We start from the raw sequence: 25,038 nt of genomic DNA on the forward strand, positions 1-25,038 counted from the left end.
GATCCATAGCCTTCAAATAGTTAGGACTCCCCCACGACACACACACAAAGAGAGAGCGAGAGAGAGAGGGAGAAAGAAAAGAGAAAGTGGCTGGGCATGCCTTTAATCCTAGCACTTGGAAGGCAGAGGCACGTGGATATCTGTGAGTTCAAGGCTAGCCTGGTCTACAAAGCAAGTCCAAGGCAGCTAGAGCTCTGTCATACAGAGAAACCCTGCCTCGAAAGAAAGAAAAAAAGAAAGAGAGAAAGAAAGAGAGAGGAAGGAAGGAAGAGAGAAAGAAAGAAAAGTGACTCAATGATTTTATCAATGAATCTTACACCTGTGGTTTGTTTGTGGTGACGCTATGTAGCCCAGGCTGGCCTTAGTTTGCTCTTAACCCCAAGCCACAGGTTTAGGAGTGCTGAATTATGCAAAGGCAGCACCACACCCTGTGAGTGTCGCTGAGTAGCCACAGATGGCCTGGAGCTCAGGCTATGACCCAGGTGCCTCGCAGGCAAGAGTCTCCTATCCAGTCTCTCAAGGAGGAACTGTCCACCTGGGCCGCTTTGCCTGGCTTCAAAACCCATTGCTTCGTGCTTTCTTTTCACCTGCGTGGGTACATGCTTATAAAACTTTGTCTTTTCATTTCCCTCTCCTGGAAAACTCTTTTACATCCCATGTCAGGAATTTTTCCCCCTTCTTCTTTCCTTTTTTCTAAGAGACTTTTATTACTTCCATTTAAGGGTGTTTGTGTGTGTCTGTACCAACACATGTCTGCGGAGGTCAGGCTCATTGAATTCTCTGGAGAGGGAGCTACAGCTGCTGGTGAGCCACCTGCCCTTGTGCCTGCACACAACTCAGGTCTTCTGCAGGAGCAGCATGTGCGTGCTCCTAAACACACTCATCTCTCCACACACACACCCTTTATTTTTGAGACAAGAATCCGTGTGGCCAAGGCCAATCTTGAGCTTCAGATCTACCCCAGTCTCCCAGATAATTTGATTAGTGGCATGCCTACTAAACCCTGATTTTTTTTTTTTTTACGTGTGCCTCATATACATAGCACACATTTGTGCACGTGTGTGTGTGTGTGTGTGTGTGTGTGTGTGTGTGTGCGCGCGCGCGCTACTTTCCTATTGCTGGATTCCTAAGTTATTTCCAGTCCTTTATATAAATGTATGTTTATAGTAAATATTTTCAAGTTGGAGAATGATCTATGTTTTAGACAGGGCCTTGCTATGTCTCTCTGAATGAGTAGAGGTTGACCTTGAATTTGAAACCTGCCTCGGAGTGTAGAGATTATAGTGGTGTACTGTCAGGCCTGGCTAATCTCTCTCGAGGTCATTCATATTTTTTGCCTTCTTCATACCTGATGACAAACTCTCCTCCCCCCAAGTTGCCCACACGTCCAAGAGCATAGTAGCACGTAGCGTTAGTCCTAGTGTGATTTTGACGCATTTCACCTATCAATCAATGCCTTCAAGGATGCTTCCCCATGAGCCTCGCACACAGCATGGGACATTCCTGCCGGCACCCCACAGCCTTCGGCCATAACTGCTTTTGTCATAGCACGGCTGGCCACTGCTCATTGTGATGCTGATGAGGTGGCGTCCCTGACGTTCTAAAAGATTGTTTGGTGTGACTGCTCCAGACCAGGAACTGTCTCTGCACCTTTCCGGTGATATTTTGAGTCAGAATTCAAATACTGTACAGTTGAAGCTGCAGTATGCCTGGCCTATAACTTGGTCTAAGGCATTCATATTTGCCATTTTCATCTGCTTAGTATACTAACAAGGTGGAAAAAGCAATCCCAGTCCCTCCAAAAGGTAAACCTCTACTTTTTAAACAACAAAAAAAGTACTACTAGTGTTTTAAAAGTAGGGTAGATAAATTGCACTATTGTAAGCGTACACCGAGAGCCTTGTGAAATGGAGAACGCATTGAAACCCAAAATTAAATAAAATGTACTTATGAACAAGGGACAGTGCACAATCAGGATATCAAATTGTTTTCTTAGGAATATGTTGTTTTAAGTTGTACAAAAATGAAATCTGTAAAATATTTTATTACATATGTGTCATCATAAAAGGAAAGAAAAGAGCATCTATTCTATTTCTAAAGCTTTTGAATCAAAATGATCTGCATTTTGTCTAATCTCAATGAGAACTTCTATTTACTGTGCTACTGTCTCAGTAACTTTTTCAAATGGGTGGCTTTAGGTAGTAATGAAAAACTAAAAATATTAAAGATATGAAGCGTTCCAGAGGATAAATTATCTTCTGTGTTTCCATTAATACAGATTCTAACAGAGACACAGTGGACATAAAAGTCACTTTTAATTAAGTGAACTCACTTCCCACAAGTGACTTTTGCTCTTTCTTGTGCCTTTTCTATGATCCAGTACCAGTTGGTAACTCAACACCGACCTACGGAAACGGAATATCCTGTGGGTTCTCCCAGAGTGAATGAGATTTGGGTGACTTTCTGTGACCAGCTGACTGGAGGTGTTTCTGTTGTGCTGTGTCCTTGTAAACACTGCCTTCAAGATCGATCCTGGCTTTTCTCATCTCATACAGAAGCTATTTATTTTTTTTTCCACTGCCTTCTGCAAGCCCCCGCCCCCACCCCACCCCCGGAGCTGGATGCCGGCTCAGCCCCCACACATTCAGGCATATTTATTCCCGTAAAGATAGTGACACTTGGGGTTTATTCTAAGACTAAATCCTCGCTGCCCAGTGACTAAGGACCTAAGCATGCACACTGCTTCTATGCTTACCCTCCTAGCCAGCCTGACTACTCAACATTTTTCTTTCTTTCCCTCAGAATCCCCTCTTTTGGCACACTTCAGTTCGCACACTACTGCCAGGCCACTAATTGATTTCTGAAACCTGACATTTGTTTTTTGTTTTCTCCCATCTTCCCTAATGGTACAGGACTACTCAGCAGGGAGGAATGCAAAGAACTAGAAAGTTCAAAGTAATTGAGGATCTGTCCATTCACACTGGCTGGCGGCCCGCCAGTGTGGAACCTGGAAAAAAATCTGAAAAATATTTATCAAGTTTTAACCCTTTTCTGGAAGCTGATAGGACAAGTTGTCAGCAGTGGTGTTTGTCTTGGTTAAACACGTTCTCTGTATGCTTAGAACAGCATGGTACACACCTCAGAAAAGGATTACATTCCAATTTTCGTACTATTGCACACGGCTAAGCTAGTTATCATCTGTGAGACTGCAGAGCTGGAGACTGGAGAGAAACTATTACTTACTGTGGCAGCCGTATTTCCCGAATCCTTATGCCAGAAATGAAATTTAAATAAGTGCGGCCATATTTGAGGAAAAAGTAGATACTTAAGCATTTTTAAAACACAGAACACCAGCTCTGTGAACCAGGCCAAAGCCAGGCTCATATATACATTTTTTTAAAGTAGGTAAATAAAAAAATGTGACAAAGCTAAAAATATGTCCTCAAGTGCTTGTCAAATAGTTTGGTGGGCTTTTGTTTTGCTGCGATAGGTATCTTTATAAGGGTAGGCATGTTAAAAAGCTAGTGTGAAATTTAGAAGGATTTCCAGTAAAATAAATAGGTCTTAGTGCCGTAAAAAGTGATGGCCCGCTGAAGCTCTGCTAACAAAAACAAAACAAGTCAACATAGGTTTAAAAGTAAACTAAAGTAAAAAATAAATTTCAAGATGGTTTAACTTTGAATTGGATGGAACATAAAGGGTAAAAGAAATGAAACATTCTACTAAGACTTATCAATACCCCATCCCTTGGTTTGATCATACTATCAGCGTTAAGTATCTAAAGTTTTCCAAAGATCACCTGTTTTTAAAAAGTTAAAATCCAACACCAATTCTATGATCTGTCCCTGAGTTATTTGATCGCATGATTGGGTTTAATAACAGAGAAAATTAGGACAGATTTTTAAAGATGAAAGTTGGCAACCAGAGATCGTTCACTTCGAAACATAAGTGCAAAGACACTTATTAAATAACACCCTGGTATCATGAAAGTCGTCATCACCCATTCTCTGAAAGCAGCAACCACAAATATAAAATGAATCATTACTAACAGGAAGGAAAAGGGAGAAAAGAAGTCGAGTTCACAGTGTGATTTTATCTTTGTTGAAGAAAATGCACGTGACATTTCTATTCATATTTATTTACCTATATAGTGGGAACGAGACTCATACCTTGGATACCCTCTGAGGTGCATTTCTTGAGAACTCTTAAAAAGATGCTTCCCTGGGAAGTGGCCAGTGTGCTCTCTGTGGGTACTCTGGCAAAATGTGCTGTCGGCATACGTACATCTGTGGAAATATTACAGACATTTTTAAATCGCAGTTTGTTGTTTCGGCTTCCCAGTAAGCCAGATGAAGCCATGCACAAGAACATTAAGGATTAAGGAAAGTAGTTTCTTTTGGTGATTGCTGGCAAAATTTAAAACAAAACACAAAACCCACTCACCCTCCATTAAAGCAACGCAGTAAATGGGTAGTTAAATATTTGGCTGTTATTTTCCTGCAAATTTGGATTCCCAGTTCTCAGAGCCGTTGAGTATCTGTGAATATTTGTGGCTTCTTTGGTTCCCGTTTCGTAGGAAAAGGTGCCACTATATTAGGTAGATGGTCTGTGCTCCTCTTCTGAAAATATTAAACTCCATTTTCCCCCCTCCGGAGACGACAGTGCTAGCAAAAATAAGCCAAAGATGTAATGTCTATTTAAATACCCAGTTGAGCTGGCTGTTAGCTCTCAAATTAGATTCCATGCTCCGGCTAAAATCAACATGGTTTAAATATTAAAAACTTCATAATTCATAGGGCCCACCCCACCTCTTCCCCACATACGGCGACAGAAGGTAGAAATGTCTGTGAAAACTTCCAACTCCTTAAATACCGTAGGGGAAAAATATGCCCAGGTTGGTATGCAAGGACTTGAAAAAATGCTTGACATTAGAGCTTTTACTCAGGCCATAAGGGATGGGCTAGAGGATAGACAGACCTACAGCTGAAAACCCACAAATGAGGGCTGTTTTACATTTGTTACCGAACCGCCCCTTGCTTTCCTCTAAAGTACATTTTGTAGACTTTAAAAACACACACTCACTGGACGAGACTTGGAAACCTCAGCCCCACCACCTAGCTGCCTTCTGGGTTCAGCTTTCGAGTTTCAGGTCCTTGCACAACACCTAAGGCGAGCATTACTTTTTTTTTTTTTTTTCCCACCCTAATCCTGGCAGAGAGAACAGTTGGGAGAGATCTCCCTCCGCGTCTCCACCCCGATTCCCCCTCTTCCTAGATTCCACCCGCTCCTCTCTCTCCTTCCCTCCGCCCAGTGCTCCGGCGGCCCAATCTGTCAGAGAAGTTGTGTACAAACTGCGCCGCAGCCCTGCGCGCGAAGCTCATGGCCCGCGAGGGGTGCGGTCGGCCCGGCGGGGGCGGAACCTCGCGCTGCCCCCTTCCCATTGGCCAACCTCTGGCCCTGCGGCCTCGCTATTGGCCGAGACGCTGCCAGTCGGGCGAGCTGGCCCTGCCCCCCTGGAGTTGGGTGAAATAGAGGCGGGCGTCAAGTGTCAGTAGTCGCGGGGCAGGTACGCGCGCTCGCAGCTTGCTGCTGGGGCTAGGAGGTGGCGGGAGCGGCTTCCAGCGGGAGAGCGAGCGAGTGAGCGAGCGCCGGGGCGGGGCGGGAGAAAGTGGCGTCCGGAGGACCTCGGCGGTGACGCGTGGCTGAGCCCGGGAGCCCCGATCTCCGCGCCCGCCTCCGTGAGCCGCTGCCTACCGGCCCAGGGGGGTCCCCCCGCGCCGAGTCCGCCGTCCCGCGCCAGCCCGGGCGAGGTGGGGATCGCGATCGCCCAGCAGCCCCGTGCCCGTAGACCACCCCCCCACCCCACCCCCGACCGCCCATGGCCACGCGGGTGCTGACCATGAGCGCCCGCCTGGGACCGGTGCCCCAGCCGCCGGCCGCGCAGGACGAGCCCGTGTTCGCGCAGCTCAAGCCGGTGCTGGGCGCTGCGAACCCGGCCCGCGACGCGGCGCTCTTCCCCGGAGACGACCTGAAACACGCGCACCACCACCCGCCCGCGCAGCCCGCGCCGCCGCCGGCCGCCGCCGGCCGGCTGCCCTCGGAGGAGCTGGTCCAGGTAAGCCGAGAGCCGCCGGCCTCCCTCCCCGGGCTCGGGCGTGTCCCGCCAGTGCGAGGCGCGGGCGACAGGGGCCGCTCCAGGCTGGGGCACGCGGGAGCCGGGTGCCCCGGGGTGGGCAGCCCCGCCCTGCGCTCCCAGACGGGGCGCCGCGGGGTGCTTAGGGGTGCAGGGGGTGGGGGAGACGCCCCCCATCTGCCCATCCGAGGCTCACGCGCACCTTATCTGTTTTCTTGCGTGGAGATGAAGAGCTTGTACCCACGCTCAACTTAGATTGCTTCACCTTGACCGCTCTCTCCCTATGGCCCTCGCCTTGGACAAGTCCACCTGCCTGTTGTTTGGGATGGAGTAGAAATGCAGTTTGGAATACTGGGGTTCCGCATATATCCCCGAGGCTCACCCAAGAATGGATTGCAGGGCCCCGTTTGGGGAACTAGAGTCAGAAGAGCTAAGGGCTGTGTTTGAACACTGCCTTTTCCTTAAAGAAACGTACGGGGTGGAGCGGGGGGGGGAAGGCCAGGGGTGTTGTTTTCTTGGTGTGCGCGTAAATTTCCTCCCGGAGTCGCGTTGAAAGCTGGCAGTTGGCTTTTACACTTGCCCAGCAGCCGAATTAGAGCAAGCGCCTGTTTCTTTCGCCCACGCACGGGAGTCATATCGCCCAGAAAAAACTTCCCGGGACTTTTAGCTAGTCCCAAGGAAAAAAAAAATTGGAAACAGACCCACATGCAAACAGCTGGAAGAGCTAAAATCAGAAACCACTAACTGCCACGGGAGCGCAGTGCGCGAAAGGGTTTAGTTCGGTTTATTTCAAGACGCCTGGTTTAATAGCCTTTTGCTGTATTGTGAATTTGCGCCCAGCGCCTGTTTCTCAGGGTCTGCCAGTGTTGTCGTGTTTTTAGAGGACAGTGGCGTTTGTCAGATGTGACTCACATGGCTACAGCATGAATCTTTATTTTTAAGTCGTGCATATCCGGGAAATCCCGTCCGTCCTCGTCCACGTCCAGATCTTGATGATCTGAGGTCCGAGATGACTGTTCTTTTGAAAATTAAGAGCAAGAATATGACTCCTATTCACCGATGAAGGTGCAGTGAGTGCTGTTCTGCGCTATGAACCATTTAATTTGGTTGTGTTCGGTCTTTTTCTAACCACTTTTCCATGTCAAGAAAAATTGAGAGGAAAAAAAAAAGAAAGCTTTCATTATTTTAGTAGAGAAGAGAGAGCTGGGGAAAGACAGGCGCTGGCTGCTCAGTAGCTGGAGTGTGTACGTTAAGCAATCAGGGCCTGGGAGACGCTTGGTCACTTTACTTGGGTAGTTTTTCTGTCAGGAGATATCAAGAGGCTCAGGGATGACCGCGCTTTTTACAGAGGAAGGGGGAATGTAGCATTGGCCCACGGAGAGGACATGATAAATATTTTGCTGATGACTGTGCTGGCAGTTCGGCAGCCTCTCCCCACCCACGGGCATCTTCGCACCAGCACCCGTCTACCAAGGGAGTGATTTTTTTTTCCTTGATAATTAAAGATCTGTTGTAGATAGGGATATGAATAGGAACGTTTCATTATTATATTAACCAATTACCGAATCTGTCTGTTAAAAAAATCAACATTTGGGTCAAACCTTTTGAACACAACAGTTGTTTTGTCACAGTGGATCTCGGGTTTGGCTCCAAAATGTTGAGGTTCTTAGTAATCAAAAAGGGACTGAAATGGCCAAAGAACATTTTATATTCCGTAGACCTGAGGTAACCTAACTATGCCCACAAAAAGCCCTTTGAAATGATTATTTTTTAAAATTTGCAAAGGTTATGTTTTTCAAGGGAAGCACCCGAAAATGTAACAGGCGGGAATAGAATTGAGGCATTTTGACCATACTCTGACACGGTACTTTAACTGAGATTTATCCTTGGGGGGGGGTGGGGGGGGTGAGATTTGATTGCATCAGAAACGAATACGTTTTCTCTTTGCTCCCCTCCTCCATTTACCTCTTTCACTTTTTGTCTGGGGATGACTTGGGGAGTGATTTTACTAAAGACGTGTTGTGCAGACTTTTGGTTAACCGGTAATTACACAATTGACAAAATAAACTCCTGTGTTGAGAAGCAGCACTTAGGAGCTGGCCCCAGCACTCAGGCTGTTGAGTTTTCAGTAAGCCCTCTTTGTCCTTCCCTCGAGCACTGGGTGGATTATGTGTATTTGTATCTCTTCCCTTTTAGACAAGATGTGAAATGGAGAAGTACCTGACCCCTCAGCTTCCTCCAGTTCCCATAATCCCAGAGCATAAGAAGTACAGACGCGACAGTGCCTCAGTGGTGGACCAGTTCTTTACCGACAGTGAAGGGTTACCCTACAGCATCAACATGAACGTCTTCCTTCCGGACATCACTCACCTGAGAACTGGCCTCTACAAATCCCAGAGACCGTGCGTCACACAGATCAAGACAGAGCCTGTTACCATTTTCAGCCACCAGAGTGAGACGGCCGCCCCTCCTCCGGCCCCGACCCAGGCCCTCCCTGAGTTCACCAGTATATTCAGCTCCCACCAGACCGCAGCGCCAGAGGTGAACAATATCTTCATCAAACAAGAACTTCCCAGCCCAGATCTTCATCTCTCTGTCCCATCCCAGCAGGGCCACCTGTACCAGCTCTTGAATACACCGGATCTAGACATGCCCAGTTCTACAAACCAGACAGCAGCAATGGACACCCTTAACGTTTCTATGTCGGCTGCCATGGCAGGTCTTACCACACACACCTCTGCCGTCCCGCAGACTGCAATGAAACAGTTCCAGGGCATGCCCCCCTGCACATACACCATGCCCAGTCAGTTTCTTCCACAGCAGGCCACTTACTTTCCCCCGTCACCACCGAGCTCAGAGCCGGGAAGCCCCGATAGACAAGCCGAGATGCTCCAGAATTTAACTCCACCTCCGTCCTATGCTGCTACAATTGCTTCTAAACTGGCAATCCACAATCCAAATTTACCTGCCACTCTGCCGGTGAATTCACCAAATATCCAGCCTGTCAGATACAATAGAAGGAGTAACCCTGATCTGGAGAAACGACGCATCCACTACTGTGAATATCCTGGTATGTGGTCTGTGTGCTTGGAGCATCGGTAGTATTTTATGTGCTTGAATGCCTGTATGTGCGTTCACAGGTTTACACCATTTTGAACCTTAGGCATGAAAATACATGGGAAAGATGGACTTGACAGTTCAAAATAAATCACCTGTTTTTTTTTTTTCTTAGCATTCTATTTCTGCATTTTATGCTGGTGTATCATTAGGTAATAGTCTATTGTTTGTTTTATGTATTTTAAAAAAAATGGCCAGTGGGCCATGGTAGTTCATGCCTTTAATCCCAGCAGTAAGGCCAGGGCAGGAAGAGTACATGTTCAGACTAGCCTGGGCTACATAGTAAGATCCTGTGTCTCAAATAATAATTCCTTTTTATAATTCCTTTTTTTTTTTTTTTTAATGGTTAGAACATTTCTACAGAATAAGTGGATTTCTTTCTCTTTAATAGTACACAAAACTTGCATTTCATTTAGCCTAAGAAATTGTGGCCGTACATTCTAAAAAAAGTCTCTGGAGATTAAATAGGGTGAAGAGACAATAGTGTGTGATGAGGTTACAGGTACCTCTTGGCAGGTACAAGGCTGCTAACAGGACAGATTTAAGAAGGCTTGGGTCAGCTGGACATGGTGGTGCACGCCCTTAATCCCAGCGCTGGGAGGCGGAGGCAGGCGAATCTCCGAGTTAGATGAGGCCAGCCTGGTCTACAAATCGAGTCCAGGACAGCCAGGTCTCTGTTACAGAGACTGTCTCTAGGACCTCCTTCCCCCCAAACAAAACAAGAATGCTTGGTTCCGTTAGTGTATTCTCATTCTTGAATGAGATACGTGACCCAAAATATAATTGGACAGTAATAACTATATCTCCAAGCTGCAGGCGTAAGCGAGTTTATGATTAATACCAGTCATAACTTATTGGCTGTGGCGCCTGATGTGACATGACATGCTAAATGAAAAAACAAGAAAGTGGGAGTGTAGAAAATTACAGTTATCTTGGATAATTGTTCAGCACTGTCAGCTCTGCATGCACTATATTAAAATATATATATCTACTAGGATAGTTCTCAAGTCACCGAAACACGTGTTACAGTAAAATACCTACTGGAATATACACACATATTTTTCCTTTGTTGCTTGGTGCATCACCTGTGTTCTTTGCTCCCCAAGTGATACATAAAGCAGATCACCTCTGCCTTCTGATAATGTCAGGGGGGAAGGCGCCCTAATGTCTTAGCCAAAGCTTCCAATATTACGTCTAGCACAGGCGATTTCATCTTTAAAGCCGGATTTTAGACACCAAATCATCAAATGTGAAGATTTCAAAAGGCCCTAGAAATGACAAGCTGTTCTTCCTCTGTTTCCTTTATTTTAGGCTGCACAAAAGTTTATACAAAGTCGTCTCATCTAAAAGCTCACCTGAGGACTCACACGGGTAGGTAATTTTCTTGTTAATTCCGTGAGTTGTGTAAATAGTACAAGTGGCATTCATCCTTTTAAAAGCCAACACGTGTTTGATCTCTCCTTTCTTCTGTCAACTTTTATTTTTTAATGGCCTACCCTTTCAGCAAGGGCTTGGCTCAAAACAAAGTTCCCCAAGAAACTGGTTCCAGGAAGGCTGATGCTCCCTCAGTGAGACCTTGCCCTGTCACCTTACGTAGAATTAATGACCCCCAAAACGTAAACAACACTGTTTACTAATGGATTTTAAAACTTTAATGTCAATGCTATTCCTGTTTTGAAAGAAGGAAAAAAAAATTCTTCTTGGTAAACCATCTTGCTTTAATAAAGCCCTTTTATGCTGGAAACTTTTCCACTTATCATGCTAAGCAGCAGTGCTTAACACATTATCTGTAGTTTCACCGGTGGCTTCAAATACTTGTGTTTAGCGTGTTCGCTGTGTTTGAAAAGTAGGCCTAAGATCTATAGAGTATGAAACAGGGTGGTCAGAATGAAGGGCAGTACTTTCAACATCACTCCACACCCAACCCCAGCCCTGGGTTTGAGAGGACCTCATTTCTCCCCAGTCTTCCATTTCATCTTCATTTGTAGCATGCTTTTAAGTTCAGTCTCCTAATTGTACGATGATTTGTTCTGCTACATTCACAGCAATCCCTTGTAGGAGCTATTAATTTTGAAGCCTCGTATCAAAAACACTTTTAAAATTAAATTCGGTAGCATGCTTTATTAAAGGGCTCCACATACCCACAATATTTTCAAGTGTTCGGACCGTTACTATTATAATTTAAAAAAAAAAAAAAAAAGAATAGCCCTAAAGGAAAAAACAGATATGAAAGTGACTGCAGTTTTTTTTTTCCCCTCAATAAATACACCCTCCTTACCTAAAGTTCAAAGAATAAGTTTGCTAATAAAAGCAGTGACCTAGCAAAATGTATTATTCCATCATTGCTATGGAAACCAAAGTATTCAACAGTTCCTTTGAATGGGTTGTTGGATTACTGTGAGGACTTGAATCTCCCTAGGCTAGATGTTACTATGGAAATTGAGTTTTGATAAATGAAGTAGTTATCTCTAACTGCTGCATTAAAAAGTAAAAGCCTTTGAACAAAGGTCAGTGCTGAACCAGAGCCCTGTGAGAGTATGGTTGCAGACATTTTGTATGCGTGTTAGGAAGTCTCTGCTTGGTATCTGAGTGCTGAACACGGACTAAAATCCAAACTGCAGATGCCAGTTTCCAAGAATGGATGTTAAAGACACGCATCTCATACATTTATCTGTGATAGCAATCAACTTGGGGGCCTGAGGTTTCTTTGTTTGCAGGTAACTACGTAAAAACTCCTGTCTAAAATGTCTCCAGTACAGCTGACAGGTACCAGAAGATTCCATGTAGAAATACTAAAAAGCATACTGCAGACTACTGTTGTGTTAGGGAAACACTGAGCTTGGGTTTTTGAGCTTTTTGTCAAGAGGAAGTAGTAGCTAGAAACATTTGAGCTCTCGTTCCTCCCCTCTCCTACCTCTCTCATCAGAAGTCCTTGAAACTGGAGATAGGAAAGAGGGAATGCATTTTCGAGGTTAAAGTCCCCATAATAAAAGAAGTGCGCAATTGCATATAACGATGTAATCAAGTGCTCATTGCAGGGACGTAGTCAGGCCATATCTAAATAGCCTTTCCACCCCTGTCAGGATTTACGGCTCTGAATGCTTGTACCTGGGATCCTGGAACTTGACCTGCTGGCAAAGAAATTCAATAGTGGGTAGCCTGAACAATGCCTGTACTTAAAAAAAAGAAAAAGAAAAAAAAAAAAAAAAGAAAGAAAAGCAAACCAAGACAGGATCTAGGCCTAGTTAGGGTCTCATGGGGAGACTTTTTCCCTCGACCGTAAATATTGTGGCCTTAAACATCTAATGAGGAAGGCCATGTAATACAGTTAATAAAGTTTTGTCTGATAGTCTTTCAAATGCCTTGGGGAGGGTTTGTAACAGACTCGCTCTTCTGGCTAAACCCGTTCTTAGGTAATCATAGGGCATTGAGGCTTTCTCCTCATTTCTAGTTTCTAGACAATGCCTTTTAAAAGTACCTGTGTGCTGGCTACCATTGTCTCCTCCCTCGGCTCCTGCTCAGTGAATGTACAGGAAGCCAGCCGAGGCTGGGGGTTGTTGTTTTCTTTCCCCTTCTAATACCCAGGTAGATGAAGCAGTTTTGTGTCCTTTTTGAACGGTACCTCTGACTTAATAGCGCGTCCTGTTTTTCTTTCTGTCCTATTTCCTCCCACTTGGAAAACCTGTAAGGAGACTCTAAAAACTACCTGGCAGTATTGATTGGTTGTGTGTTTGACGTTGTAAAAGAAATGCTTTGCTCATGGTTGCCGGCAGGACGTGAGGCGCCCCTGCACTTCTGTGGAAAGCGTGTGTAGTCAATGTGAAGTTATCATGTCTCAGTTGATTTAAGCAATTAAAACAACCTTCATCTGTGGTCTGTTTAACCAAGGGCCTGAGTTAGAGTGAATAAGCTAACCAAATAATAGCGTGTCCACCGCACAGCTTTATTCTTCCTCAACTGGGACAGAAGAGTAAAACACCAGTGCGCTTTTTGAATCACACGTGTGACATTGCAAGTTTCCTAAGTCCGTGGATTTGGACTTTATAGAAAGCATACAAAAGCTCAAACCTCTGCTGTGTAGGGTCCGACAATCCCTGACACACAGCTGTATCTGCGTTTATCTGTGCATAAGACCACACACCTGTGGGTCCATATAGGCATGGGTAAGAGGGTGATTGTGTGTGTTATTTGTCATGCCTGTGCACATGTTAATATGTTAGGGCAGCTTCTAGTGGTCCATTTCCAAATCAGACTGTTTGTGCTTTTTAGTAGCATTTAAAAGAACATTTCATTAAAATTCTTATGCCTTGTTTTGTTTGCAAAGGAAGGTACACATTGCCGTCATTCTAAAATTTATGACTACCTTTCAAAAAACACATAATCCTGCCCTCATAATTGACTGATAAACTCTTCTGTAAATAGCATAATGTTTCTGTGTTTATATGCCTGTCTTTTAAACACAGAACTTTCTGCATTCTAGGCTACCTTAGCAATAGGCTACACAACAGACCCTGCCCCTAAATTCCACTATGAAGATACAGGACAATTTTCAGCCTTGGCTTTCTGGAGTAAGGTAGAATCAGCAGTTGTATAAAGAAGCTTTTGGGAGCAACACCGGGAGTCTGCAGGGCTCTGCTGGCCAGGGATGGAAAAAGGAGGAAGGGAGGGGCCGCCAGAAACTCAAAAACCAACATGACAGCAGCACAAAATGGACCCTTGAGAACTGTGCTCAGGATCCCCTGATGAAAAGATTATAGCCTGTCCCTAGGTGTGAAGGTTAAATCCCCACCTCCCTTAGCCCACTTCAGGAACCAAATATCTAGTGATGTTTATTTAAAAGATGTCACCTTGTATACTTTTTTGAGACAGGGTTTCTCTGTGTAGCCTTGGCTGTCCTGGACTCACTTTGCAGACCAGGCTAGCCTCAACTCACAGAGATTTGTCTGCCTTTGCCTCCCTAAGTGCTGGGATTACAGGCATGCACCACCAAGCCCAGCTTCCTTGTGTGCTTTTAAGTATATGGTTTTGGTTTCTGCTTTAGTTTCCAGGTCTGACTTGGGCATGGAGCATCCTACGTAAAAATATGGAGTTAGGTCTTCACTGAGAACTCATGTTCCATCGGTTATATCCGACACAGTTTTGATAGTGTTACATCTGAGATTTTTATTACAGGCATTTTTCCACTGAAAAGAACCTTCGGACTAATCTATGGAAGGAGTTGCTGGGGAGGCTTTAAAAGAACCGGGAAGGATTTCTTTTCAGGCCATAATGGATGATGAACTCATGATTTGGATCTAGAATAGATGGATACCGGTTAGCTGCATAACCTGTTGTAGCACATAAGGAAAATGTACTGTAGGTGAATCTAGTGATTTTCATATAGTTAAAACTGCTGCACTGAAAAGGGTCGATCACAATTCAACATCGCGTGATAGGCACTAGTATGTTAAGTGTTGTATTTCATTTGTAGCTTTGATTTTGTTTGAGACAGGGTTGCTCTGTGTAGACCTGCTTTGTATAACAGACTAGACTCAAACTCAGGGATAGATCTGCCTGCCTCGGTCTCCCCAGGGATTACAGGTGTGTGCCACGAGCCTGGCTGAGATTTATATTTTATACTGACTTATAGCCATATTTTTTTTTAAGTAGTGGCTTAAGAGACTTGTTGATTTAGACCCCAAGAAAGGTTATTTATGAACAAGAAAGCTTAGAAACAATTTTTTTGATGACTCACTGGGAACACTAACTTTGCTTTGGGAAGTCCTTCCATCTGAAAAACATTTACATAGGAAATTGATCAAACACTGTGTCAAGATGATAAGGCTTATCAAAGGTTAAGTATAATTTAATTCAGCAGACATTTCTGATTGGTTTTGTGACGAATCCAGAGAATTAACCCCTTCTTACCCTTCAGTTTTTCAGCTAGTGGGAGGAGACATTGAGTTCAGGCTGTCTCCTCTTGAATCAGCACCGGCTTCAGTCTGGTGGTAGATGTAATGTGCGTAGATGTAATAGGACTGCTGAAATTGAAATAGAAGCAATCAGCCAAGGATGGTCCAACGAATGCAGAGAGCAGTATTTAAAAATATATATTTTAATTACCCAGGAATTTTCTCTTGCCAGGTATTTTTAGTTCTACCTGAGGGTTAGTGACTCCTTGTCCGCCTGTAATAATTCATATTCCTGGACCTCTAACAGGTCTGATCAAAGACAAAGGTTTGCTTTACAAGCGCAAAAGTGGCCAGCTTCTGCCTAAAACATCTGCAGAGAACTAACGTCTCTTTGGCTGCTGAGCAGGGTGGCCAGGTGAAGGAAAGGGCATCATCACCGAGTTGAGTGGATGAAATGAAAAGGCTATTCTTGTCCCCACCTACCCACCCACACTTTTTAATAAACAAAGCATTTCACTGATTATTTTAGGCGGGCTTTTTGTTGGCTCTTTTTAAGTTAGTTTGGGGACATTAAAAAGAACCAATGGGAAGTAGCCTTTTTTTGTCAGGAGTCTTGAACTAGTGCTTAATTTCCACTGCTAGTGCTTGTTAAGGTTGAGAAGCAGCCAAGTACAGGAGCAAGGGACCCACTCCTGTCCCTCCCTCCCTTCAGGCTCCACAGCACAGTCTCGTCCCTCCATTCTACTTCAGCAGATAAGCGCTCTCTCTCTGGTTCCCCGTAGAAGGCTTCTTTCAGAATTCCTTGGACTATTCTAGTTCTACAGAGGGAAATTTGTTTAGAGAGTCCATGTCCTAGGTACCTTCAGGATAAGGGATTCCAGTATTTGATCCTGAAGACACTCAAGTCAAGGTTCTCACCTTAATACATATTTAGATTACCCCTGTGGTTCCAAGCCCCACACCAGCTTCCTCCTGCCTTCCCTCTCCTCCATTATGAACATAACTGCTCAGGCTTGGACCCTGCACTGTGGTGACAGGTAGAGAAGATAGATAGGAGAGCAGATAGGTAGGGATGCAGAACAAAGGGGGGATCCGGGAATACAAAATACAACCCCTCCCTCACCCCTCCCTCACCCCTCCCCTCCCTGCCCAGGGCCTCTTATGGACATTGGCTCTCCAGCACTGGATCCATTGACTCAACTGAGCCCCCATCAGAGTCAGCATGGTGTATGTGGCGAGGATGGCTACTCGTGACCTGGCAGGCTTTCTAGATGGGGGGAGGAAGAGGAGTGGGATTTAAGAGAATGTGACAAGTTGGGAAATGTGAAGAAGGGGTTTCCATAATATCCTCTACACAAGTTTCCTCAGACGACCACTCCTCACCTCCAGGAAGCTTCGGCTTATACATAGAGTGGAGCTGCCTCTTGTTACAAGGAGAGGAGACTACAAACCCTGGTAAAGTCTTTTCATGGAAAAGTACCGGTGTGGCTGTGTAAAGAAACAAGTCCATGAGTCCAAATCACTCACTCTTCTCAGATATTTTCCATGATTCCTCAAATGGTTTCTTTTTCCCCCTTTTATTAGCAAGTGTGGCATCGAGTCTACCTCAGAAATGAACAAACCCACAAGTTGGTGATGATAGGGAAAAGAGCTGTAGGTCAGAGACCACGTGCCATCGCTAGGCATTGAGTTCAGGCTGTCTCCTCTTGAATCAGCACCGGCTTCAGTCTGGTGGTTTGGCGCTTTTATCATTATGTATTGATTAGACCATCTTTTCATCATTGAGAAGGAAAGTACATAAATTTGCTGTAATAAGCCTTAGAGTTACTTCATTTCCTTTGTTACAGCAGTCTATGTAGAGCTTTCTAGAAAAGGGCCTTGGTATGGGACTATTGATTATGTTCAGCAGAGCAGAGAAACCTCCCATTCTATTGTACTAGCTTCACAAGTCATTTTAAAAATATGTTCATCAGTAAAATAGAGATAGTGTTGTTTCTTTTCTTTTAATACTCGGGTGAGACAAGCATTCTTGAACCCAGGGGAAGGAATCCTCTTTCGGGTAGCATTTGCACATTGCCGGTCCTAGTTATGGAACAGCCTTCAGGGCCCTCAAGCCCTAAAAGGCGAGTCTGTAAAGGACCTGGGCAGCCACGGTGTACCTTGAACCTCATACAGTCTAGGCCTTCCGGCCTCGGAGTCCATTAGCTATCCCTTTCCCTTCATGAGAGGCGGTAGAATCTGAGTAAATTTGAACAATATGTGTGTATTCGTTCCTTGAATCATTCAAAGGGTGTGATAGTGTTTGCTAATGGAAGACTTAAGTGGGACATTAGAGAAAATGGCAGGCCAGGACGCCCAAGGTGGAGCCAGTCAGTCAGCTTCTAACTTTACTGTCAGGGGCGAACGATGTAATTACCTTAGCTCTAGAGCAGAATCCTGGGGCCCCCGACAGAGCCTTGCCTCTTACTGGTGCTGGTTTTGCTGTACCAGTAATACACAATATGCTAATAAATAGCCTTGCAAGTAGGGTGTCTGCATGTTTAATTTTGGCCATATATTTCAGAGACTGGGGCTTCATCAGCCATCTCTAATTTTAAGGTAGGGAAGAAAATGCACACTGTATAAGGGTTTCCATACCGCACAGCCTTGCCACTGTTTCCACTTTGCCTTTGCACAGTTTGACTCTAGCAGCATGAGGAGGACTTAAAATTACAAATACAGTGGATGTTGAAAGAGCTTAACTGGGTATTTCAAATTGGTGGTATTGGAAAGAGATTCTTTAAAAATCCAATTAAACTTTTGAAAGCTCTATCCTGTTGAAATATAACTTGGAGGAAGTCAGTTTGCTTTCCCAGAAGTACTGGCCGTAGTGTTTCTGGCTGAGGAAAAAAGGCTTGAGTCTGCTCCTCGGCCAGAAATGGGGTACCAGCTTCCTGTGCGATGTTTTACTTGAACAGTGTTGACACTTGAACAAATCCCATAGAAACAGCCCCAAGTGGGGGGATAGTTGTCCTTGCTTTTATTGGAAGTCTTGGCCCCAGTTCCTGCCCTTGCAGACACTGGTGGTATTCTTGGCGGAATGAGCTATAGGTGCACATAAATTGAGAGCAAAACCCCAAATGTTTTAGGAACTTTAATGGCTACTGTGTGTCAACCAATCAGTAAAGTCAACTTTACAAAATATCGGTGCAGTTTATTGCTTTGCAGCCAATAAAAACAATGAACAAAAAGAGTTCAGTGTCAGCCTGCTTCTAAAGTAAACGCTGTAAACTTCGTTCTATGCTGTGCAATTATTAAATTGAGAAGGCTTGAATGATCCTTCTGAAATCGGGACTCGTGAGGAAGTTTTTTCTTGATCTAAACATCAGAATTAGACCTTTCCCCAGTGGAATGACAGGAAAGCCATGCTTGTTACTGTAAGTTACTTTCACTAGACCTCTCTGTGTGAAGTTCCTCTGTGGGACTGACATCTCTGAGCCAGATACTTACTTACCATCACCATTAAAAAAATATCTTTCTGTGAATCCAGCGTTGTGTGTGAATGGAAGTGGAAGAGAAATGACTTTTCTGTTCCTGCAAAGCCTGAGTGTTAGTGTAACTTCCTAGATTGAGTTTACTATGAGGGAGGGAGCAAAGCACACAGCTTTAAGTTCAGCAGACTGACCTACAAGGTCAAATACTCAAAAGATGTGAGTGTGTGTGCGCGCGTGCCTGTGTGTGTGCGCCTGTGCGCCTGTGATGGAGGAGACATTTAGACTTGCCCTTTTGGAGAAAGCATGTAGCCGATGATCCCCTTGCCTTAGTCTCCCCAAGACTTGTATTACAGGAATTTACCACCTTGAATGGCTGAGATGAATTTTTTTTTTTTTTTTAAATGCAATGGTAAGAACCAAAAAGCGGGTTAGCCATATGTGTGCCTTGGGTCAGAGGCAGAAGAGGGGCACAGAGGGAAGGCTGGGGGGGTGAGTGTCCTGTAAGTGAAGAAGGTTGCGGCGGCATGGGACCAGGTTCATGTGATCCATTCTGGCCAGTGCTGCTTGTGTCCTGAGCGGCTGGAGGGCACAGTGGTGCTCAGGACCCTGAAGGGTGCACGAGCCGCAGCCACTGGACATACACATTGAGCTGAGCAGTCACGGCTTCTGTGGTGACACAGCTAAGTGAGGCAAGGCTAGTGAAGCTGATCTACTCAGCTGCCCCAAGTTTCTTTCAGACCAAACTTATTAATAGTCTTTCTGCCTCAGGCCAGAAGAAAGCCTTTCTGAAAAGAAGCTGGGGGTGGGGGAGGGGGAGGAATTACCCATAAAACTCCAGCAAGACCAAAAACATAGAAGTCATGACAAGTTTTAGTGCTCAAAGACTTGGAATCTGGGGATTTGCACAGAAAAACACCCCTATCTTAAATAGGGATCTTAAACAGCAAAGGAAAATTGTATTATAAATATTTAGTAGTTTTGAAAGTTAAGTAGCTGGTAAATTTAGGAGAACATTAGGAGTCATACAAATTGTACAGCAGTGTTAGCTCAAATATCATCTCATTGTTAGGTGCGGGAGCTTTTTACTTTATTTATTGTATTCCACAATTTGTTGTGGCCTAGACAATTGCCAAAGTGTTCATTGAATACATTTGGGATGGAGGTTGAGACACGGTTTCTCTGTGTAGCCCTCTGTCCTGGAACTCACTATGTAGACCAGGCTGGCCTAGAACTCAGAGATCCACCTGCTTCTGCTTTGCAAGCGCTGGACACCATGTCTGGCCTCATGGAATCAATGTTGATAACCTTTGTGGAGCAGCACTTGCTACAGAAAAGGTCCGACACACACGTGTACCAATCAGCAAATGCTAGCTCGGATTATGGGTTGTAGACAAAGGCTCAGTTAAGTTGTCTGGTTCGTTGGCTGTGCGGAGGCTGCCTGGGGGTTCACAGCCGGGCTGTGGGCTGCGCTGCTGGTCCCACAGCAGGCCCACCTCACCCTGTCTCTTGCTTGTCGCAGGTGAGAAACCCTACAAGTGCAACTGGGACGGCTGCGACTGGAGGTTCGCGCGGTCGGACGAGCTGACCCGCCACTACCGGAAGCACACGGGCGCCAAGCCGTTCCAGTGCGGGGTGTGCAACCGCAGCTTCTCCCGCTCCGACCACCTGGCGCTGCACATGAAGCGCCACCAGAACTGAGCCCCGCGCCGCCGCCGCCCGCCCCGCGCCTCGCAGTCCGCCCGCCATCCTTCACACGGCAGGCCTAACTTTATATATGTATAAAAAAAAAAAAATCAAAAGAACTGGAAATGTATATTTTGTATATTTGAGGCAACAGGGAATACATTGTATCAATACCAAAGTGTTTGGTCATTTTGAGAACCCGGAGGCTTGCTGTCGTGCTCACCCACTGGCTTTATTTCAGCAGACTTCATCTCCAAACAGCTCAGCACGGGAGCCGGTGGGGGTGCGTGGGGCGCGTACGCTCTTTCTACCCAGGCTGCACACGCAATCATTTGTGACACTGTTTAGGATAAACGAACCAGTTGGCAGGCACCCGGATAGACTGTCAAGATTTTACTTGATGTGGACTCGTCTTTTTCTCGAGATTAGATTATTTCCATAGAGGGAGGTACATTGTGTGCCCGGCAATTCACAAACAGCCATTGAACAAATGTGGTTTTTTGTTTTGTTTTGTTTTTTTGTTTTTTTATATGAGTTGCCTATATTTGCTATTCAAGATTTTGTAAATAATGCAAATCAGCTTTATAGGTTTATTACAAGTTTTTAAGGATTGTTTGGGGAATCATACTTTTGAAAATAATTAATGAATACATTTACAGTTAGAATTTATGGCAAGATACCATCCATAAATTCTCAAACGTTACCAAATCCATTTCTTTGGGGAGGGGATAATCATTCAAATGAAAGTAAAATGAAGATTTTACTCTCTGATTGAAATAAGATTATTTTAAATATGAAAGATTTTTTTTTATGTGAATTTAAACCGAACAGCTTAAAGATATAGTTACAAGACACAGAAGCTAAAGGTCTTACCATAAGTTAAACAGTATCTTTTTCAAGTGGGGAGGGACTGACATAATTGTCACACACAAGCTTCCGGTGCAGTTTTCTTAGACTGGAATGTTTGCTCATGCAGTACTGTTGGTTAAATGACAATTTATGTGGATTTTTGCATGTAATACCCAGCGAGACACAGTAATTTTACTGAAATTACGGTGCAGCGTAGTTAATCTGTTATTACTGACTCGGTGTCTGCCTTTAATATCAGTGATATGTTGAAAGCTTGCCAATATGCAATATCGATAGGAATGTGACATTGATGCTGTTAACCAAAGGGCAGAAATCATAAGCAAAATGCCAAAAGCGGTCTTAATGGAAAATTTAATTTTGTTTTTAAAATATTGTTTATCATTATTTATTTTGTGGTAATAATAGTAAGTTTTTTTAGAAAACAACTTTCATAACTTGATAAATTATAGTTTTGTTTGTTAGAAAAGTTGCTTCAACGTGTAAATAGGTGACGAACGGTGTAAATAGTTTTGTAAGAGGCTTCGAGATGTTTATACGTGGACACACCTACATCAAAAGCATAACTCCGGCTGCTCTTCTGCTTCTTTGTCCCTTATTTTTGTATTGTGGTAATTTCCTATGCAATATCGGAGCAAGCAGCTGTATAGTTGTAGAATTTTTTGAAAGAATGAGATGTTTATATATTAACGACAATTTTTTTTTGAAAATAAAAAAAGTGCCTAAAAGATTTATGTGGTGCCTTCCTTACCTTCCATAGCAGATGATGAGTACATTATAATCCTAAAACTAGTTTCCTACAGGGGTCAGATCAGGGCAGTTAAGGGGAGAGAACTGGATGTGTGGGGTACAGGCCACGTTTAAGGATGTTGTGATGAAATACTGTTTGAATCCTACCTTATTGAAGACTTAGAAGGGTTTATTTTAGAGATGAAATCAGGATTGAGTGCAGTTTATCAGAGTGGACAGCCTAGCTAGCGCGCACAAAGCTTGGGTTCTGTTTGCAGCCCTGCAAAAACCAGGCAATGGAGGTAAGAAGGCGAAGTTCAGAGTTACCCTCTGCCCCCAGAGTTCAAGCCTGTCCTGGGCTATATGAGATCCAGTACAAAGGGAAGAATAATTCACAACTTCAAGTTACATTTGTGACCACCTCATTCACACCGGACCCTTCCACGCCTTGTCAGTTGGAGGTACTGTTGGTTTGGGAGATTGTATGTCAGAGGCAAACAGGAATTAGAACTTTATTTATATTTTTATGTAGCCCTGGCTGTGCTGGAGCTTGCCGAGTAGACCAGGCTGCCTTGAACTCACAGAGATCTGCCAGCCTCTGCCTCCTGGGTGCAGGGATTAATAGCCAGGAATGGGATTTCTTTTTTTTTTTTTTTTTTTTTTTTGGTATTTTCAAGTGCTGGGGCTCAAATCCACAGGACTGTGCATCTCTGCATGTGCCCACAGCTGGGCAACACTGTCAGACTCTTCTCCAACAAGTAGCACCTGAATCTTAATGCCTAGTGTTCATCTATGTGAGCTCTCGGGACTTAGCGAAATGAATTCTAGGCCTGGCATGGGAAATAGCTGGATCTGTAGCATCTTAAGAGTTTCAAAAAGCAAGGTATCAGTGAAAGAAAAGTCTTCAGTAGGGGCTGTGTCAGAGTAGCAAAAGACCTGCTCATAACCGCAAGATGAAGACCTCCCTTGTAGGCCTCGTAGAGGAAACAGGAGGCCATGCAGAATAGTTAACTATAGTCATTCCATCTTTAAGAAGGGAATCCAGTGTTCTCAAGTGTGATCCCAAGACTGACTTCCTCCTGTAAAGAAAGGAGGGCAAGGGGTGACTACCTTAGAGAAATCTGCCCTGGCCAGCTGACCAAGGTCCACACCAACAAGGATAAGTCATGCTGACGCTGCGTCCCCTTCACGTGACCTGATGAAAATAAAACTTGGCTCTGTGGTCTTAGAACACATACATCCTGTGTCATGAAAGGCAGCAGACAGCACCTGGGCATCCTATAAAATTTTACCAAGGCCAGGTCACAAAGTATGTAATCAGTGTACCAATGTTAGTTTATCCATTGTGATAATTGTATCGCAATGTACACATTTTATTATTAATATATATATATATTACAATTTTTGTTTGGTTGGTTTTTTTGAGACAGGTTTTCTCTGTGTAGTCTTGGCTGTCCTGGACTGCCTTTGTAGACCAGGCTAGCCTTGAACTCACAGAGATCCACCTGCCCTTGCTTTCCAAGTACTGGGATAAAAGGCATGCGCCTCTACACCTGGCTTGTTATAATCCTTTCTGGAGAGGGAAATGGCTAGAGGGCTTCACTGTGTAGCCCACGTTGGCTTGGAACCTGCTATGAATTCCACGCTGGCCTCATGGGAAAGATTCCATCATCTTTCTACCATGCCTGGCTAAAGAAAAAGATATAAAATAAAAACGTCATTTTTTAAAAAGTGAAGACAGATCACTCTGTTTCGTAAGTCAGCATAAATGGTGGTGGCAGTACCCCTGGTGTCCTCAGATTTTGAAGTGGAATTGCAGTTCTGATCTTTTTTTTTTTTTTTTAATTCCTCTCTGCTCTTTCCAGACCTCCAACTAGCATGTAACTCAGTAACAGTTCCCTATTGGTTTCTCATTCTCCCATGGGGGTAAATAATTTCCAGTCTTAAATAATTTACTTCTAGAGTTTAAAATGAGAAAATGACGCTAGAGCCTTCTCTTTTTCTTTCTTTCTTTTTCTCTTTCTTTCTTTCTTTCTTTCTTTCTTTCTTTCTTTTTTTTTTTTCTAACATGATCTCCAGCCCAGGTTTCCCTTGAACTCGGCATGCAGCAAAAGATGTTCTTGAACTCCATCAGGCTGCCTCCAGCTCCTGACTGAGAACTATAATACAGGCACATACCACTGTGCTTATTGTGTAAGGTGCTGGACCAAGCCCAGGCCTCGAGCATTCTAGGAAAACAACAGACAGGATAGAATTGTGTGAGTTAGCCACCTCCTTGCAGCTGTGAACTTTCCCTTTTGATTTGGTCCCCAGACATCACTGGCATTGAAGTTCCTGACACTTAAACAACACTTTACTCTGGGTGACGGAAAGAGCCGTTTCTACTTCTTCCTGTCACTTAACTGTTCCTTTCTTTGTAGGCTGTTCTCGAGCAGATCCTGATTCCTCTGCCTCCCCCTCCTCTGTGTAGAAATGTCATGTGTTGCCTCCACATGACATTCTCTTTTGCTAGCTACCTGTTTGAATTCTTGTCTGTCCTTTGGCTACAAGTCCTGTGTGTTTTAGAGACACATGGCACTTTAGCATTTCGATACTTATTCTACTTTTGACTTGTAGTCTTTCTTGTATGCTTTTCTTCTTCGGATTGTCAATTCCTTGGCAAGGGACCATTTCCACCTTATTGGAAGAATTTATCCATTCTTCTATTACTGCTATTATTGGTTAATAATAATAATTGGTTAACATTTTAAAGCATAACTACATTTCTGCTGCCGTGTGAATTGGCCTAAGCCACTGCCACAATTGAATAAATCTACTGCTGGCCAATTTTCTTCTTTGTGTGTGTTGCTGATACAGCCTTTGGTGTTGGAGTTTTGATAAGGTAGACGAATATGAGACTAGGATTATAATGCAAGCAAACAAGTAATGGCCTGTGGATTTTTTTAAACATTATTAGTGTTCAAGGGACATACTATTTGCAAAAGACAACTTGCTTGATGTATTTTCAAAGCTGCAAGGAATTTAATTGCTGGGTACTGTTGGGTCCACTCAGTGATTATCCAGACTCCGACATATCCCCAGTGTTTCTTTATAAACAAAGCACGGCAGTTTGACACGACTGGAACAGCACATCAGGTTCCAGTTG

At 44.3% G+C, this 25,038-nt stretch overlaps 1 protein-coding gene and 1 long non-coding RNA gene across 2 annotated transcripts in view; one reads left to right on the top strand and one right to left on the bottom strand.

The window, feature by feature from the left end:
- Window positions 1–5,319, bottom strand: part of LOC129679023 (uncharacterized) — a 10,531-nt gene extending 5,212 nt beyond the window's left edge. The window contains exons 1-3 of the long non-coding RNA XR_008720465.1: window positions 5,083–5,319; window positions 4,444–4,664; window positions 4,170–4,286 (exon numbers count right to left, since the gene is read on the bottom strand). This is a non-coding gene — a long non-coding RNA (uncharacterized LOC129679023). The remainder of the gene's footprint in view (window positions 1–4,169; window positions 4,287–4,443; window positions 4,665–5,082) is intronic.
- A 245-nt stretch (window positions 5,320–5,564) lies between these two features.
- Klf5 (KLF transcription factor 5) lies at window positions 5,565–21,894 on the top strand. Its single transcript, XM_055609878.1, has 4 exons — window positions 5,565–6,115; window positions 8,330–9,203; window positions 10,562–10,621; window positions 20,134–21,894. The coding sequence occupies exons 1-4, from the start codon at window positions 5,879–5,881 to the stop codon at window positions 20,310–20,312; spliced, it is 1,350 nt and encodes a 449-aa protein (XP_055465853.1). The 5' UTR covers window positions 5,565–5,878; the 3' UTR covers window positions 20,313–21,894.
- Window positions 21,895–25,038: the final 3,144 nt, after the last annotated feature.

Source organism: Psammomys obesus, unplaced genomic scaffold, assembly GCF_907164565.1.
Source record: "Psammomys obesus unplaced genomic scaffold, mPsaObe1.curated_primary_1811, whole genome shotgun sequence".
Lineage (NCBI taxonomy): Eukaryota > Metazoa > Chordata > Mammalia > Rodentia > Muridae > Psammomys > Psammomys obesus.